Genomic DNA, 17,688 nt, shown 5'->3' with positions numbered 1-17,688 from the left:
CACCACTTTGCGAAGGCGGCCCAAAACGCATCATAAATTCTGGTGGTTGAAGGGCGTCTCGCCGCCTGAATGGTGTTCACTACCTCCTCTGACAGGCCTTCGCCTTTCAGTTGGTCCCCCTCAAGTGCCAGACGGCCAACTGGAGCCACTGGGGCTCTGGATGAACCACGGCCCCCTGGCTGAGGGAGATCTGGTCCGGAGGCATGCGCCACGGAGGAGACACCGACAGGTGGACAAGGTCGGCGAACCACGACCTGCGGGGCCAGTGTGGGGCCATGAGGAGAACTTCCGCTCCCTCTGCGATGACTTTGGAGATGAATTGAGGAAGGAGAGGCAGGGGAGGGAAGGCATACAGTAGCTCGCGGGGCCACTTGCAACGCAGTGCATCTGTCCCCTCCGCCCCCGGGGTGGAGAACCGGGAGTAGAAGTGGTTGAGCTGCTTGTTGTCCCTGGACGCGAACAGGTCTACGGTCGGATTTCCGAATCTGTTGGACATCTGGTGGAACAGGCGAGGGTCCAGTTTCCACTCCGCAGGATCTATGGTTGTCCTGCTCAACCAGTCTGCCTGTATGTTGTCCACTCCGGAGATGTGGTCGGAGCGGAGAGATTCCAGATGGCGCTCCGCCCAGCAGCCCAGGGACTCCGCCTCTCTCATCAGTGCCCTTGGCGGTTGATGTGGGCCTTGGTGGCCACATTGTCCGTCATCAGAAGCACATGTTGACAATGGATGGACCGGCTGAAATGGCGCAGGGCCAGGCGAGCAGCTCTCAGTTCCAGTAGGTTGATGCTGTAACTGGCTTCCACTTGGGACCACTTGCCCTGGACAACCAGGGAACCCATGTGGGCTCCCCAGCCGGAGAGGCTGGCGTCTGTGGTGATGATTAACCTCTCGGGCTCCTTGAATAGGTGGCCCTTGAGGACGGCCGGAGACACCCACCAGCGGAGAGACCTCTTCATTTCCGGCGGAACTCGAATCGGCCTGGGAGAGTTGCTCCTGGATGCCCTCTGGTGCGGCAGCAGCAGCCACTGAAGCGCCCTGGAATGCAGGCGGGCCCACGGCATGATGGAGATGCAGGAGATCATTTTTCCCAGCAGCTGCGACAGAAGGACCACTGGAGCCTGCCTCAAGCTCATCACCTTGTGGGTCATGGACCTTAGACCGTCCAATCTGTCTTGGGAGAGGAAAACCCTGCACAAGTTGGTATCTATCACCGCCCACAGGTGTACAAGTCTGTTTGTTGGAGTGAGATGGCTCTTCTCTATGTTTAGAGTGAAGCCGTGATTTCTGAGGGATCTCATAGTGGTTTGGAGGTCCCGCAAGGCCTGCTGCCTGGATGACGACTGGATAAGGATGTCGTCCAGGTAGCACTGGAGCCTTATGGGCCTGCGTCTTAGCTGGGCCGCCACTACCGCCAGAACTTTGGTAAACGTCCGGGGAGCGGACGAGAGGCCGAATGGGAGAGCTTTGTACTGGAAGTGGCGACCGGCATAATAGAAGCGCAGGAACTTCCTGTGCTGAGGGCGGATGGGAATGTGGAGGTATGCCTCCTTGAGATCTATAGATGTAAGGAGATCTCCCTGTCGAATCCCCGCCAGAATGGTCTGCAGGGACTGCATCTTGAACCTCCGGTAGGCGATGTGCCTGTTGAGGTTTTTGAGGTCCAAGATGGCTCTCCACCCCCCCGAGTTCTTTGGCACCAGGAAGAGGATGGAGTAAAAACCCCTCCCTTCTTCTCCCTGGGGAACTGGTTCCACGGCCCTGATGTCCAGGAGGTGGCTGACTTCCTGGTCCATGCGCTCCCTCTTTTGAGGGCAGGATGGGACGGGGCACCGGATGTAGGTCCGGGGGGGAGGGACAGGAACTCCAGGGAGAGACCTTCCCTGACTATCTGCAGAACCCAGGCATCCTCGGTTGTCTGGGCCCAATGGGAGGCAAACAGCTGAAGCCAACCCCTGATGGGCGCCGACCCCGGGCAGTCACTTTGACTTACGGAACAGCCTATTGGAGGCCCCACCGCGGTTATACTTGCAGAAGCCGAACTGCTGCCTGCCCCTGTCCCGAAAGGGCGCCCTGTCCTGGGACCTGTCGCCCTGCTGACCGAAGGACCTATTGGAGGGAGAGAAGGAAGAGGCAGAGGTGGAAGGCTCGGAGGCACGAAAGGACTGCCTCCTGGAATAGGGAGCGGTCTTACGTTCCTGCTTCTTGTTTAGAGAAGGGAGGATCTTCCTCTTGTCCTTGGACTCAATGAGGAGAGGATCCAGGGACTCGCCAAATAATTTGGACCCCTTAAAAGGGGCGGAAGCCAGTTTCCATTTGTTTTTCTGGTCCGCTTGCCAATGGCGGAGCCAGATCAGACGGCGAGAAGTAATATTAGAGCCGAGTGCCCTGGAGGCGAATTTAGTGGCGTTAAGGGAAGCGTCAGCGGCTTATTGGGAGGCCGCGATTATCTTAGACACGTCCTGGTGGAGGCGGAGCTTGGTTAGGAGCTCGCGCAGCCAGATAACTGAAGCCCTATTAAAAAAGGAGGCGGATGAAGAGGCCCTGATGGCCCAGGCAGCCGCCAAATGGGTCTTGTGGCACGCCTTTTCCGCCTTCTTGTCCTCCGCCTTAAGGCCTTCCAGGAGGTCGGCCGGTAGGGAGGAATTGGAGGTGAGTGCAGCGATGGGCGGGTCGACAGTGGGAAGGGCCAGAAGGTCTTCCAGCACTGGCTCCATAGTATAGAGTTTCTTATCTACCCCGCTAGGAGAGGACTGCGTGGCTGGTTGAGCCCACTGGCGCTGGATGAGGTCGAGAAACAGCCCCGGGACCGGCACCAACTCCTGCTGTGGAGCTGGAACATCGAACATGACCGCATTGGGATTGGCCGGAGCGGCATCCGCCGCCGGCACGGCCGGTTTGGGCTTGATCCCCACCCTGGTGGCAGCCTTGACCTTTGAAGGACAGATTTAAAAAGGCTGGGCTTGAACAGACCCGCAAAGGCGGGCGCTTCAGGAGGAAGGTCCTCGTCGTCCGAAAGACCTAGCACCTCTGGGTCCGGGTCCTCTATGGCAGAGACCTCGCTGACCACCGAGGATTCCAGGGAAGGATGGCGGGCACGCTTGCTAGGAGGAGGAGCTGCCTGATCAGGTTTGGGACCCTTAGGGACCACTGCAGTGGGATTCTTAAATTTCATGGCCTCCGTGATGCCCTTGGCAATGGCACGGGCCATCAGTTCCTGCATGCGGGGAGATAATTCCTCTGAGCCAGAATCAGGATCCAAACCCTCCTCTAGGGGGGGTGAAGCCTCACCCTGCATATCATCTATGCTAGCATCCCCAGGGGGAGGAGCCTGCTCACAGGCCCAAGAGGGTGCCGGGGAAGCAGGCTCTGCAAACGACCTGTTTGGGGATAGGTCCTGGGACTCCACCTCCTCGGCAAGGACCATTTGGAGATCCTCCCGGGAGGGAGGGATTCCTGAGTGGGCCTGCTCCCTGTCTGCCTGGCGTCTGGCCTTCTCAAACTGCTTGTCAAGGGCCCGCTGGCGCCTTTCAGCATCCTTGGCCTCAGCCACAGAAGGGGTTCTGGAACGCTGTTTCCCAGAACTACCCCCACCACTCTTGCCCGCACCCCCACTCCCCGATGAGGAGGAACCCTTGCTATGGGCCTGAGAGAGGTTCGGCCTAGTGTCTTGGGAATCGGGGGGACTAGGCAGGTCCATAGTCAATGACCACACAAGATGGAGCAAGGCTATGACAAGGCAGAAGTTAGAGAGAGAGACTGGTTGCTGCAAGGGGAACAAAACAAAAGGATTTGTCAAAATTGCTATATGCACAGTAATTGAGTCAATACGTATGAAAGTATCCCATGCTTAATACCAGTCAGAGGCCCAGGGGTAGGATTGGGGCCTGCAGCGAGGCGCAAGGCTCCGCAGGAGAAGCAGGGAGGAGAATGACTAGAAAAAAGGCTTTGGCCTGCGCTTACTTAGGCCTCCTCCCTGAGCCGGTATAATGACCGTTGGTATGGCCCAGGAACCAGCACCGCTCGCAAAAATAGGCAAAAGACGAAGGTGGCGATCCCAGCCTGAGAAACCCTTGCTAGGCCCTGCCACCTCCAGCGGTCTCCTGATAACGAGGCTGATGCAAAATGGCGGCCATGGCTGCGCGCACTTTTTTTCATGCCTAAAATGGCCACCGCAACAGCGTGGGGCTAAGGGAGAGCGAGGAGTGAACGCGCCTCGAATGGCGACGATCGCTCACTCCTCCCTGCGGCAGAGGTCCTCTAGCATGCCAGGGAACGAAAAAACTTCGTCTAAAATAACAAAGGAGGGGCCTGGGAACGTAGGAACCTCGCCGCTGCAGCCGCGCCGTTTTAAACGACAAGCGGCAGGCCTCCGAAGCCGTCCCATAAGGATCGGCTGAGGGGCACCCCCCACCACCTTCCAGCTTACCTCCTGGCCTACAAATGAAGATTCTGCTGGAGAAAAACGCAGCGATGAGGAGAAAAACGTCTCACAAAGTTGGGGAAATGTTAGGAAAGAGAAATAAAACGCAAATAGAGAGTCCAAGCCAAAAAAGGATTAATTCAGCTCAGAGCTCTAGCTAATTACGTCCAAACGGGCTGACTGAGGAAGAATTCTGGGGGATTGATCACCAGGAGGAGGTGTGGCTAAAGGAAAAATAGTTCCTCAGTCCTAAGGGCAAGCAGACTGAATTAACCCATTGCTTGGACTCTCCAAGCGGTGTACAGGAAAATGATTTTTGCTTAGAGCAACCCCCTACCCAGGAGTGGGTTCCGGCCGGCACTGCTGCCGGTTTGCTCATGTCCATGCTTCACTCATGTGCACACTTTACACACACACACACACTTGATCCCCGCTGCATGCGCATGCAATAGAAATTGTCCTGCGCATGCGCAGAACTGATAAACAAGATGGCGGAGGTGACTGGGGAACCGGTTCGGGGGCGTGGCAGGTTCCAGCGACCCAGGCTGCCAAACCAGTAAACTTGTAGGAACCCACCATAGCCCCTACCCCACCCCTTCCCCAAATGGTTACTGAAACAAATGTGTTAGGGAGGCAAGCTTGACTTGGAATGTTAGCTTCCCAGCAGTAAACTTTAGCCTCTTAAGACCATATATACACTAAACGCAGATTCCTAATCTCTGGGAACTTCATTGATGTAATACATTCTGAATCCGAATATTCATCGGATGTACAGTGATCTCCTCAATCTGTGCCATTTCTCTGTTTTGGGCAGGGTTTCAGGGTTTTTGAAAACCATCTTGGGGAAAGATTGAACAGATCGCTATTGAGCTCTCTTGAAAAGAGACTTTTTAGATTTAGCACACATTCTCAAAATTCCTCAGCTCTGAGGATTTTGTTCTAAGTAAAAAAGGTTGCGAGGATAAAATGCCCTATTGAATTCCATCCTGATGCTTTTGTTCCTAACTTCTGACTGACTTGGGCAGAGATAAAGGATGGCTATTGAAAGAAAATGCATTCCTTGGGAAGCAAAAATGTAACTATATATTCTTAAAAGATGCAGCATATAGTAACATTCCTCGGTCATTCCCTCACATTTTTTCTCCAGATAAGAACGCCAGATTGGTTTCCACTATCGTTGGATTCAGCAAATTTATAATTAAATAAGGTGACTCTGGCGTATCAGTATATCATTCATAGACATGTACATATATGGTGTGTAGATCTCCTGGGTGATGACTGAACACTTAGGTATGTGTCTAAAGAATTGTTATTATATTTTTGGGGCGAGGTGCTTTATTCTTCTCTTATGCAAGCAATATCTCTATCCAAAGTTTAATGAACTTTAGAAGTTAAGGATTCATCATGCCCGTGCCTGTCTCAAGAATGTGGAGAAGAGAAGGTGGCACCTGTAGGTTGGAAATTAAAATATTGTGCATTTCCCCGAAGTTAGTCGAGGTTTTATAGCATGATGATAAAGCATAGTATCTGGTTATCCGTGGGTTGCACTTGAGAGAACAGTGGTTTTGGAATACCAGCTTAAAAAACTGTGATCATGGTTACATTTTTAGACAGTAGGTGTGCCATAAAAGCACAACTTAGATTTTGCCCAGCTAATTAGTGATCACCAATCCATGGCCTTGCCAGCAAATATATACTGTATATAATATTGAGTTATAGACATGTTGCTTAAAGGCTGCCTATTCTTTTATCAGAAAAGGGCAGGTGGGACCAGTGACTTTGCCCTTTAAAAGTGGGCAGAGCAGATTGTAATGGCTAATCAAATAGTTTGTGCATTTTTCTTGAGAGAAAGCCTTGGTAGGAGCAAAGAGTGGTCATTTGCTCTCTGATTATGGCTCAGGAAAGGTCATCAGAAAGTTTCCACAACCACACTACTGAAAAACAGACACCAGAGGCCACTTTGAGGCTGAGTTCATCATAAGAAACCATGGTTTGATATTGCATCTGAATACAATATATGCATATGTCAGTTGCAGGTGCCAGATGAATAATCTCATCAGGAAGGGCCAGACAAGAACATATGTCTTAAAAGTAGGGTCAGTACCAGCGGTGGGATTCATTTTTTTTTACTATCGGTTCTGTGGGCGTGGCTTTGTGGGCAGGAAGTGGTTTTGTGGGTGTAGCTTTGTGGATGTGGCAGAGGAAGGTTACTGCAAAATCCCCATTCCATTCCCTCCCACCCCACTAACCTGCTTTCCAGCTCCGTTCTCCTGTTCAGGGCAACAAAAGAAGATCAGCTGGGAGGCCAGCCTATTTGCCGGTTCTCCGAACTACTCAAAATCTCTGCTACCGGTTCTCCAGAACCTGTCAGAACTGGCTCAGTTCAGCTCTGGTCAGAATAGCACTAACTTAACTGCAAAAGACTTTGACTTCCATATCCCAGGGGAAAGAATTTGGTGGCATATTATGGAAAGGAACTTGGCAAGATGTCCTTGGTAAATTTGTGCTAAGCAGGGTTAGTTGTGTTTTTTTAGATCAGGAGTGAGGAACTATGGCCCTTTTATGGTTTACGCTGGCTTAGGAATTTTGGGAATTGTAGTTCACAGATTGGCTTAATGGCTATTAAACATTTCTATCGCATTAAGAATTGTAATGTGGTAAGCCCCTTTGGAGTTACTTTAGCATAGGCTTTCTTCTCTAGATGTGAATTCTTTGGTCAGCTTGATCATTCCTGAAAATTCTGGGAATTGTTTACACATCTGGAGAACACCTAGATTTGGGATAAGTCACTGTAGAAGTTGCATCTGAAAGTCTAGCTTTGGGGAAACTGCAGATGAGGGTCATATTTTTCTCTCTAGCAACCCTATTTGCAGTAATAACTGTTTTACCTCTGAAGTGTTTGGCCGTGTTGCCAGATTCCAGCAGGAGCCAGTGAAGCAGCAGTGAGATGCTATAGGTTTATTGTTCCTGTATAAAAGTTAGCTCTGGTGTTGACAGTATAAATACACATCTTGTAGAAGATCATTTGAGATGCCCAACTTCATATGCTTCTCTTTTGGGGTTCCCTAATCCAAAATCTGCAATAATACTACAAGAAATGATGAGGAAATTGTGCCATCAAGGGGCGCATTTTGTAGAGTCCTCTCTATCCTGCTCAGTTATCATTCAATGCAATCCCTCACTCATCCGTAGCATGCTGCAGGCTTAAAATATTCAACATGGCTCGTTCCCCAAAGCCAAAGGCAATCTGATCACCAAATATTTGTGTGTCCTCTTCCAGCACACAGTATGCAGCCAACTATCCAGCACAGTGGTAGAGACTGTCTGCCAAGAGAAGACCCCCTGGTTGTCAGCCTGGCACCATCCCTGCTAAGATTTGGCTGGCTCTCAAAAGCCCTAGGGGTGTGCTGTACAAAAAAAACCAAATCAAAAATCAGGAAAAATAAGGATCCACCAGGAAATAAAATATAGCTGGTCTGGGATTGAGCATATGCAGTAATATGCTGATTGTCATTTATTTTATTGTAAGAAAAGGATCTGAGAGAGTTATGGAACAGCTTATCCTGCTGGTTGATTGAGCAGGTCATTAAACTAAAAAGGGTATTTTATTTCTACACCGTTTTGTGGCAGGTCAATGATAAACAGGAGTAAATGTGTTTTTAAGGATGCAGTCTAATTCTTCGGATTCCTGGGAGAGGAAGACCACTCATCCATTTAAAAAATACTTAAGCCATTGACTTCTTCAAGAAACAGCCAGTTCTAGCAGGCTTTTAAGTTTCATGGGAGCTGCTTGCAAAGGCAGTGTGGCTGGAGGCGATGTGGAATCCTGCATTCCAGAAGACCAATTCCCTCTAATGACCTCTGATAGATTTGAGCAGGTCATTAAACTGCGGGTGCTCCAAAGGATTCTTTTACTGATGCACGATAGAAGTGACCCTACAGATAGGACGGAGAAAATTAATAGTTACATGCAAAGGCAGGCCAGACTTATGGCGACTGTGGCCAGATAACTGCTTAGTGGAGGGACTTAGTTATACCCTTGCTGCATATCTGGTGATCCGCAAAGCTGTGGGTAGTCTGATCATTCTATCAGTGTTGTCATGATGCCTGTATAGAGCAGGGGTGTCCAAACTTGGGAACTTTAAGACTTGTGGACTTCAACTCCCAGAATTCCCCAGCCAGGCTGGGTGGGGAATTCTGGGAGTTGAAGTCCACAAGTCTTAAAGTTCCCAAGTTTGGACACCCCTGGTGTAGAGTCAACTGTACAGAGAGAAGCAACCTGGAATTAAGGAGAAACTTCGTAACAGTGAGGACAATTAACCAGTGGAACAGCTTTGTCTTCAGAAGGTGCTTCGTCACTGGAGGTTTTTCAAGAAAAGACTAGACAGCCACCTGTCTGAAATGGTATAGGGCAGTGGTCGGCAAGCCGCGGCTCGCGAGCCAAATGCGGCTCTTTAAACATTTTAATCTGGCTCTTCTGTGTGCCGGGCGCCCGCTTCCCTCCCTCCTCTCGGGCTTCGGAGGGAAGCTTCTGCAAAACCCCGGCGAGACAAGTCTCCCAGGCTGTAATTTGCCGAGCTGTACGCGCGCGCCTGTTTTCCACGGCGTGGAGCAGCGGCGAGATTCTGGGCGGCAAGCGATGATTCCGGGGGCCATCAGTGGGGGGGCAGGGTCCCCCCTCGTGTTCCTCATCTTCCCGGATGGCCCCCGGAATCATCGCTCGCCGCGCAGAATCTCGCCGCTGCTCCACGGCGTGGAAAACAGGCGCGTGCGCACAGCTCGGCAAATTAAAGCCTGGGAGACTTCTTGTCACTCGCCAGGGCTTTTGAAGAAGCTTCCCTCCGAAGCGTTCCAAGGGAGGGCTGTAAACTTCCCTCCGAAGTCTTGGGAAGTTCTGAGGAGCCCCCCAAGCCAAAACGCCGCTGCCAGGTAGTTAAAAGTACCTCTCTGATTCGTCTCTGTCAGTCTCTCTCTGATTCCCTCTCTCACTCCCTCTCTCTGTTCCTCTCTCTGTCTGTCTGTCTCACTCACACACACACTGTGGTCACCTTGTTGAGTGTTCCAATCACATTTCAAATGTGATTGGAACACTCAACAAGGTGACCACAGTGTGTGTGTGTGTGTGTGTGTGTGTGTGTGTGTGAATGAGACAGACAGACAGAGAGAGGAACAGAGAGGGAGTGAGGGAGGGAATCAGAGAGAGACTGACAGACACACACACACACACAGGGGGAGGGAGGGGGAGAAAGATAGACAGACAGAGAGAGAGAGACACACAGAGTGAGTGATTAAGTGAATGAGTGAGAGACAGACACACCCACATACACAGAGTGACAGAGAGAGAGGGAGGGGAGAGAGACAGAGGGAGAGACAGAGACAGACACACACACACACAGAGTGAGTGAGAGACAGACACACACACACACACACACACACACACACACAGAGTGACAGAGATGGGGGAAGGAGGAGAGAGAGACAGAGATACAGAGAGAGAGAGACAGACAGATAGACACCCAGAGAAAATGACAGAGGGAGACAGGGAGGGAGGGAGAGAGAGACAAAGAGCCAGAGACAGAGAGAGAAAGAAAAAGAAAAAAAGAAAGAAAGTGGGAGAGGGAGATGAAATTAAAAGCAACAACATACAAACCTGACTTACTCAAACTATCCAAGGAAATGCAAGGCCAATGTTCACATTAGTGGTTGTGACTTTGTCAGTCATTGTCAGGATGTAATTTTCTCTACATTGTAAGGCAAATTTTACGGAATTTAACGTTATCGATAAATAATATCGTTCTAAAGTTTTTATTTTATTAGTTGTGTTATTTGTGTCCTCCCCACCTATGTGGATACTTGCATGCGGAATATTCTCAATAAAAACTTATTGAAACTAAAAATAGTGTACCATCCTATGTATTTTCGGTTTTAAAAATGCGGCTCTCCAAATAAATTTCAATCGTGGTTTTGGCGAGATTTGGCTCAGTTGAAAAAAAAGGTTGCCCACCACTGATATAGGGTCTCTTGCTTGAACAGGAGATTGGACTAGAAGACCTCCAAGTTCCCTTCCAGCTCAATTCTGATTGACTTTAACTGCTGAGCTTCAGCAGACAAGTCCTACTGTCTGTGTCCCCAAACACATTGCTTCTTGTTGCCCACTTTGTGGAGATGGGATGCTCAGCTAAGTGAATGATGGCTTTGATCCAAGAGAGTTTTTTCTCTTTTTGTAGACGTTGTCTCTGGTTAGGTTAATACCAGTCGTAGGCAGGAAACATAAATGAGATGTTTGTTGAGTTTCTGGTGGTTGCGTTATTGGGTCACAAGTTGCAACAAGCTAAAGGTGCAAGTGCCTAGAGCTTTACAAGGAAAAGTCTTTGCTTAGCAATGGCAACTGGTAGCAGCAACTCCATCACTTAAGCAACGCAGTTGTAAAGTGCAGTGTCACATGACTGCACCAATCTGTAACGACAGTTGTGGCAGTCCCAGTTGATGTATTAGGAGAATCCCTTACGGGTTGCAGCCTCTCCTGGTCATATGATTGCTACTTGTGACCTCCTGCCAGCTTCCCAATTTGCTTGTCAGAAGCTGGCAGTGAAGGTTGCCAATGACAATCACATGACTGCGGGATGCTACAGCAGGACCCATGGTAAGTCCCCCTTGCTCACTGCTGTTGAACGGTCACTGAATGAACGAATGAATTTGGCATGAAAACAGGGTATAGTTAATTAACCATCCAACTGATCTCCCAGCACTCTACTTTGGATCTGCAGTGATGAAAAGTTTAGCAGCTGGATATCTCATAGGGAGATAATGCTTGGGAAGGCTTTATGGGGACAGCTTTATGGGAATAGGCTAAAATATTGTATATATTTCCCAATTTCGGAACATTAGGCTGACTGGCCGCTTTGGGTTTTGCGAAAGTAATGCTGAGCATATATTTCTCTAGGGTTCAGGCTTGAAGTGAACCTAATATAGCGTTTAGATCTAGAATTCAATCAGGTTCTGAAAAATGCTGAGGTAACAAACTGAACCTAACTACATTAGTCATGGAACAGAAAATTAAAGGTGTGTGTCATTTTACTCCAGCTGTAGTCCTTTTAAAAAGAAGGCAGACAGCTCCTGGGCTCTCTTGGCATAAGTGTAAGAGATTTTAGTGAGCTTAATCATATTTTAATTCTCCGGAGAGACGAGAACAATTTCAAATTGTTGTTTCCCTTCCAAACTGTACGCGAGAGCTGTTTCTGGGAAGCCATGTAAGCACATGCTTTATTGATGTGTAGGTGACTTACCCATAAGAAATGGGCTGAAGAGGATCTGAATGCCCATTGGTTACCCTATGTGGTTATTCCTTCTCTATTACTAAATGTAAAACAAGTTCAAGAGGTGGTGGCTGTTTCAGCTGAAGCTAGCCTAAATGAAATGATCTTTAATATTGGGTTCTACTGATTCTAATGCAGGGGTATCAAACTCAAGGCCCGGCGGCCGAATCCGGGCCATGGGGTGCTTAGATCTGGCCCGCGGGGGCCACCCTGGAAACAGTGAAGGACTGCCCGTGGTGCCTTTGCCAGCAAAAACAGAGCTCGGGAAGGCCACACACTGGACAAGGGTTGCAGGAGGAGAGTCCCTTTTCTCTGGCTGAGTGCTCCGACCACCACAGGCTCCCCCGACACGAGTGACAACAAGCTGGACATGTCCACCCTGGCCACGCCCATTCCATCCCCCTGAGGTCAAACACAACCCTGATGCGGCCCTCAGTGAAATCGAGTTTGACACCCCTGTTCTAATGGATGAAAGAAACTTGAAGTTGAGGATCGGGAAATCATGATACCTGTGACACATGAGAGTTCTCTAATCTCTCCAAATTGGGTTGGGTTGTATCTGTCATCAGAGCTGAAATCTAATGCATTTGGGGAGCACAGGATTAGAAATGATTGTCATGTGCCATGATTAAAACTCTTGGGGCACATACTTTTGTGATATGTATGTGTTTTTCTATTGTATAACCCTGATTTAATTTATTCTTAACAGGGTCTCCTTATTATGATAATGTCCGCCCACTTTCCTATCCAGATTCTGATGCCGTCTTAATTTGCTTTGACATCAGCCGTCCAGAAACTCTTGACAGCGTATTGAAAAAGGTAGGTGTTTTAGAAATGTGCATATCTATCAAACACTACTGTTTTCATTTTTATATATTTAAATATATCATCCAGGCTGGGGATTGGAAAAATGAAGCTACTATGTAGACTACTATGAAAATATTTAAAAAAGAATAGTTCATTGTTTTCCCGAGCATATTCAACTCCTGATGGTAAGCATTAGGCATCCACTTTTATTTCTCTATTTGGGGTTTGAGTTCAAACATTTAGCTTAGCGCTCAAAGGGATCTCTTAACCTCTTGTATCTCTTTGATCTATATGTTGGCCAGGAATCATAGCTTAGTAGGGGATCATATAATCTGAATCTTGGAAAACTAGATTGTCAAAATCCCAGCCTCCTCGCCATTGGCCAAACTGAGAGGAACTGCTGTAGATTATAGTTGAGGAATATCTGAAGAAGAACAGGTTTCCCATTGGTTCTGGTTTAGTGTAAAGCAATTTTATTATTAAACTATTTATTGACAACAAAACGAGCCGCTGCCCTCAAAAGGAGGAGAATGCTGAGATTAATATCTGACTCTTAAACAAATTACAAACCGTGTCTTTTTTAATTGACTAACATGGTGAATTTTGTACAGCTGCTTATTTCTTAAAGGAAATTGCTTCTTCATCTTTCCTTCTTAAATATAACATTTGTTTTTAATTGTTTCTATATTTTTTGATGTATGCCACCCAAAGTCATTGTTTCATATGGGTGGCTACGGAAATCAGATAAATAACCCATGAATTAAGGACTCAGAAGCTGAACTAATTTGGTTGAGTCGAAAAAGGTGCTCGGCCTAGGCCCCAAATGAACCACTGTTAGATTTGGGTAGAATTTTATCTTTATTAATTGCAGTATGATCTGACTTTTTTCTCATCTCATACGTTAGGGAAAATTGATGACCCACCGAATTTCAATAATTTTCTATATTTTGATGCCTATCTTTTTCCTAATGTTTTATAACATTTTGATATAATATTAGGCTAACGGGAAATGTGTGAATAAATAAAACATACTAGGGAATGTCTGCTTTTGGTGATTATTTAAAAGAATTGAAGATGAATGAAGAAATGACAGAAAAAGGATATGAGCAGGCAGAAATGTAAGTGAAAGGGACTAAAATTAGAAAGATTCATCTTTATTTCTTTGAATTAAGAAACCCTGTTTGAAGAACCCATCTAAAAAAAGATGGAAGATTCTCCTCTATGCAATTTATAAGGAGAAGGAGGATATCTAATCAAGTCTTTGTTAAACTGTATAAAGGTGGGATCCCAAGCCAATGAAATTCTTGAAACATTATTTTCTAGTTTTCTTGAATGCCTTTGCCTAAGAACACTGTTCTCCTATATTTATTAATGCAACAGGATAATGGTTAGAAACCTGTGTTTTTACAGATGATATTCTGTGGAGATTCTTAGCCATCCTGGTCATAGTTGTCTCAAATGTGTTTTTTCTTTTCTTCAAAAGGTGATTGGACTGTTTTTTTCCTTGAGGAAGAAGAAGAAAATGTTTTGCTTCTCATCCAATAAACTTCATAAGTTCCATCCCCCCCCCCCCCCCTCCATCAGAACTGAAAAAGCTTCTTGGATGAGAAGCAAAACGTTTTCTTCTTCCTCCTCAGGGGGAAAAAAAACCCATTCCGATTGCCTTTGGAAGAAAAAAGCACCTTTGAGACTTCCATGATACTGAATTTCAGCTTCCCAAAGACCTAAAAAGCAAGCTGAACCAAGCAGTGTGGTGAAGAATTCCAATTCAACAACATCCCAGTTCCTCTTGCCTGGCATATTACATGGGAAGTAGATCTCTCGTTACTTTCCAAAAAGAAATATTTAAAGAAATGTTAGTGCTAAACTCCTGTAAGTTATGATCCCTCAATTGAAGGTATTTTAGTGGGAATGTAATCAAGCAAATTGAGCTTATTATATCCAGTAGGCTTTACATATAAATAGATGGGAATCCCAGGAACTAAAGGATTTGAAAAAGCAATATATTCATGTGTATTAGGCATCCTTTAGTTTTAAGCAAACCTTCAGCTATAGGGAGAAGTAGGGGAATGCACATTTGATCTTCTACATATATTAAAAGAACAACTGCCCAAGCCTTAAATGCAATTCAATTACAGGTGATCCTCGACTTACAACAGTTCACTTAGTGACTGTTACAACAGCACTGAGAAAAATGACTTATGGTGGTTTTTCACACTTACAACTATTGCAACATTCCCCTGGTCACGTGATTAAAATTCAGATGCTTGGCAACTGACTCATATTTACGACAGTTGCAGTGTCCCGGGGTCACGTGATCCCCTTTTGCAACCTTCTTATCAGCAAAGTCAAAGGGGAAGCCAGATTCACTCAACAACTGCGTTACTAACAACCGCAGCGATTCATTTAACAACTGTGGCCTGAAAGGTCTTAAAAACAGGGCAAATTGAACTTAACACATGTTTCGCTTAGCAACAGAAATGTTGGGCTCAACTGTGGCCGTAAGTCGAGGAGTACCTGAACCGTGTTTTCTGTGGTTAATTGTGACTAAATTGGATTACATTCTTTCCACCCCCACCACCACTGCCTTGCTGATCCGCATTTTGTAAGGTAGCCCATTTCTAGAATTGCTGCTGATCTAACCCTTTCCACCTTCTGCAGTGGGAGCAAATACACACCTAGGCTTGGTGCTAAGCTGCTTTATATTAAAAAAAAAAAAAGCCCGTTTTCACACTGTACAGACCGCATTTTGTGCGGGACACAGGTTAAGACCACAGTTTAATCTAACGATTACGCTACATGAAATTTAAGGAGCAGTTGAAACTTGCTCTCTCAGAAACTCCCTTGATTAGATCTGTGCCGCCGGTTGATGTGATGACTCAGACGGCAGGGCAGCTGGGCTATCTGCAGGGGATGCTGAGCTTCATGTTGCCAGCCAGCCTTTCTTCCTCAGCCCTCTGGAGTTGGATGGGTTTAAAATTAGCAGCACTAATTTTGATGCAAGACTTGTCCTGACAGGCCATTCACCTTAAGGTGGCTTCTGATCTTTGGCGAACCATAAAACACAACGCTGCATTAAAACGCAATGGTGTTGGTAGTGCCATATACATAAATATATAGAGATATTAGGTGTAAATATCATACACACACATCTCTATCAGATTGTATTGTATTCAGGAGGTTCTGGCCAGTTCTGGAGAACCGGTAGCGGAAATTTTGAGTAGTTCAGAGAATCAGTAAATGCCACCTCTGACTGGCCCCGCCCCTATCTATTCTCCGTCTTCCAAGTCCCAGCTGAACGGGAGGAAATGGGGATTTTGCAGTAACCTTCCCCTGCCATGTCTACTAAGCCATGCCACACCCACCAAGCCACACCCACAGAACCAGTAGTAAAAAATGTTGAAGCCCACCATTGATCTCTGTCTGGTGTGTGTGTGTGTGTGTGTGTGTGTGTGTGTGTGTGTGGTCCTTGGTGGACTCTGAGCTTGGTTGTTTGCTGGTAGACATTTCATTACTCAATTAGATAACATTATCAGGGTTAGTAGGTGTGGTATTTGCAGTATATACAGTAGCACCAAGGTAGGACGGTAGCTTTTTAGGTACAGTGAGCACCAAAGATGTCAGAGTTCAAGCCTAAGCATATATATGTATATATTCTCTGCTATTGGATGTACATACAGTATCTATTAAGGATAATTAAAGAAAGTGGAAGATATTATAGACTAGTTCTCTCCCTTTCTCTCCTTCTCTCTGTCACACTTTTACATCTCTAACCTCCTGCTAAGGGATGCAGTAGCTCAGTGGCTAAGACGCTGAGCTTGTCGAGCAGAAAGGTCAGCAGTTCAGTGGTTCGAATCCCTAGTACTGCGTGATAGAGTGAGCTCCCGTTACTTTTCTCAGCTTCTGCCAAACTAGCAGTTTGAAAGCATGTAAAAAATGCAAGTAGAAAAATAGGGACTACATTTGGTGGGAAGGTATCAGTGTTCCGTGCGCCTTTGGCATTTAGTCATGCCGGCCACATGGCCACGGAGATGTCTTCGGACAGCGCTGGCTATTCAGCTTTGAAACGGAGATGAGCACCGCCCCCTAGAGTCAGGAATGACTACACATATGCCGAAGGGAATCTTTCAAACTCAGCCGAGATTGCACCCTTTGGGAGAGGGGGCAAAATAAAGAGGTATAATGACATCATCACACAGGGCTGCCTTGGAATTTTCAGTCCATGTTTCTCATTTTTAGGGAGGTGTTTTTTTTAAAAAATTTACTTTTCCAAACCTATAAGAGGTTTTATATACCCCTTTAGAGCCATCTACTACTATGATTTGGTATTGTGCGTAGTTGGGAGATTTTACATTGGGGGAAAGAAGGAGGAAGAAGATGAGAAAAAAAGGTATTAGGGTCACATCTGTGGCCAGAGGGAGGAAAATGTTGAAAGGGAGGTCTTGGCAAAGCAATAATATACTACTGTAAGCCACACAGAGTCAGTCAAGATAATGTGATGGATGGCATACAAATTGAATAAAAAATAAATCAAAGTGCCACCTTTTTTTACAGGCATGTGCCAAAAGGACAAAACTTTGTTCACCATGCTGGGACTACTCTGGATTTTTTAAATCCCTTCCCCTGGATGCTATTGGGACCCAATATGGTCCATGGACTGTACTAATCCTTCACTCTTATATATCTGCAGTTGAGAAGCTCAATTTCGGGGGGGGGGGGGGCTATTGAGATGTAGTCCATATGTACTTAAGCATTTATATAAATTTGACTTGAAGAAAAGGATTTAAATGATAGACATCTGCAGATGCAGATGATGTAAATGATGTAAACATGATTGAATATGCATCCTAACATCAAAATGAAGGCATTTATGATTTGAGTCCCGAGTAAAGCTGAACCTTACAATCCTTTGCATCTATGCTCAGAAAAAAAAGCTTTATTACCCATTATTTTACTCAGAGACAAGGGTGTGTAGGATTACAATCCGACACTATTTAATACTTGAATTGGATGCTTTACTTTACTGTTACATAGCACTTGAAGTGTACAACTAATCATGATAGGGATTAACACTTTAAACTTCTCAGTGGCGCAAGATGCACTACTTTATTATTGCATTATGGCATTGCATGATCATGAATGTC

At 46.5% G+C, this 17,688-nt stretch overlaps 1 protein-coding gene across 1 annotated transcript in view; it reads left to right on the top strand.

Annotated features, from left to right (window-relative positions):
- Nucleotides 1–17,688, top strand: part of RND3 (Rho family GTPase 3) — a 34,286-nt gene that overhangs the window by 10,701 nt on the left and 5,897 nt on the right. The window contains exon 3 of the mRNA XM_081945027.1: nucleotides 12,447–12,556. Coding sequence (XP_081801153.1) covers nucleotides 12,447–12,556 — 110 coding nt within the window. The remainder of the gene's footprint in view (nucleotides 1–12,446; nucleotides 12,557–17,688) is intronic.

The sequence above is a fragment of the Natrix helvetica genome (assembly GCF_964273705.1).
Source record: "Natrix helvetica genome assembly, chromosome: 1".
NCBI lineage: Eukaryota > Metazoa > Chordata > Lepidosauria > Squamata > Natricidae > Natrix > Natrix helvetica.
Note: the sequence above shows the minus strand (reverse complement) of the source record. Positions and strands in the feature narration are given on the sequence as shown.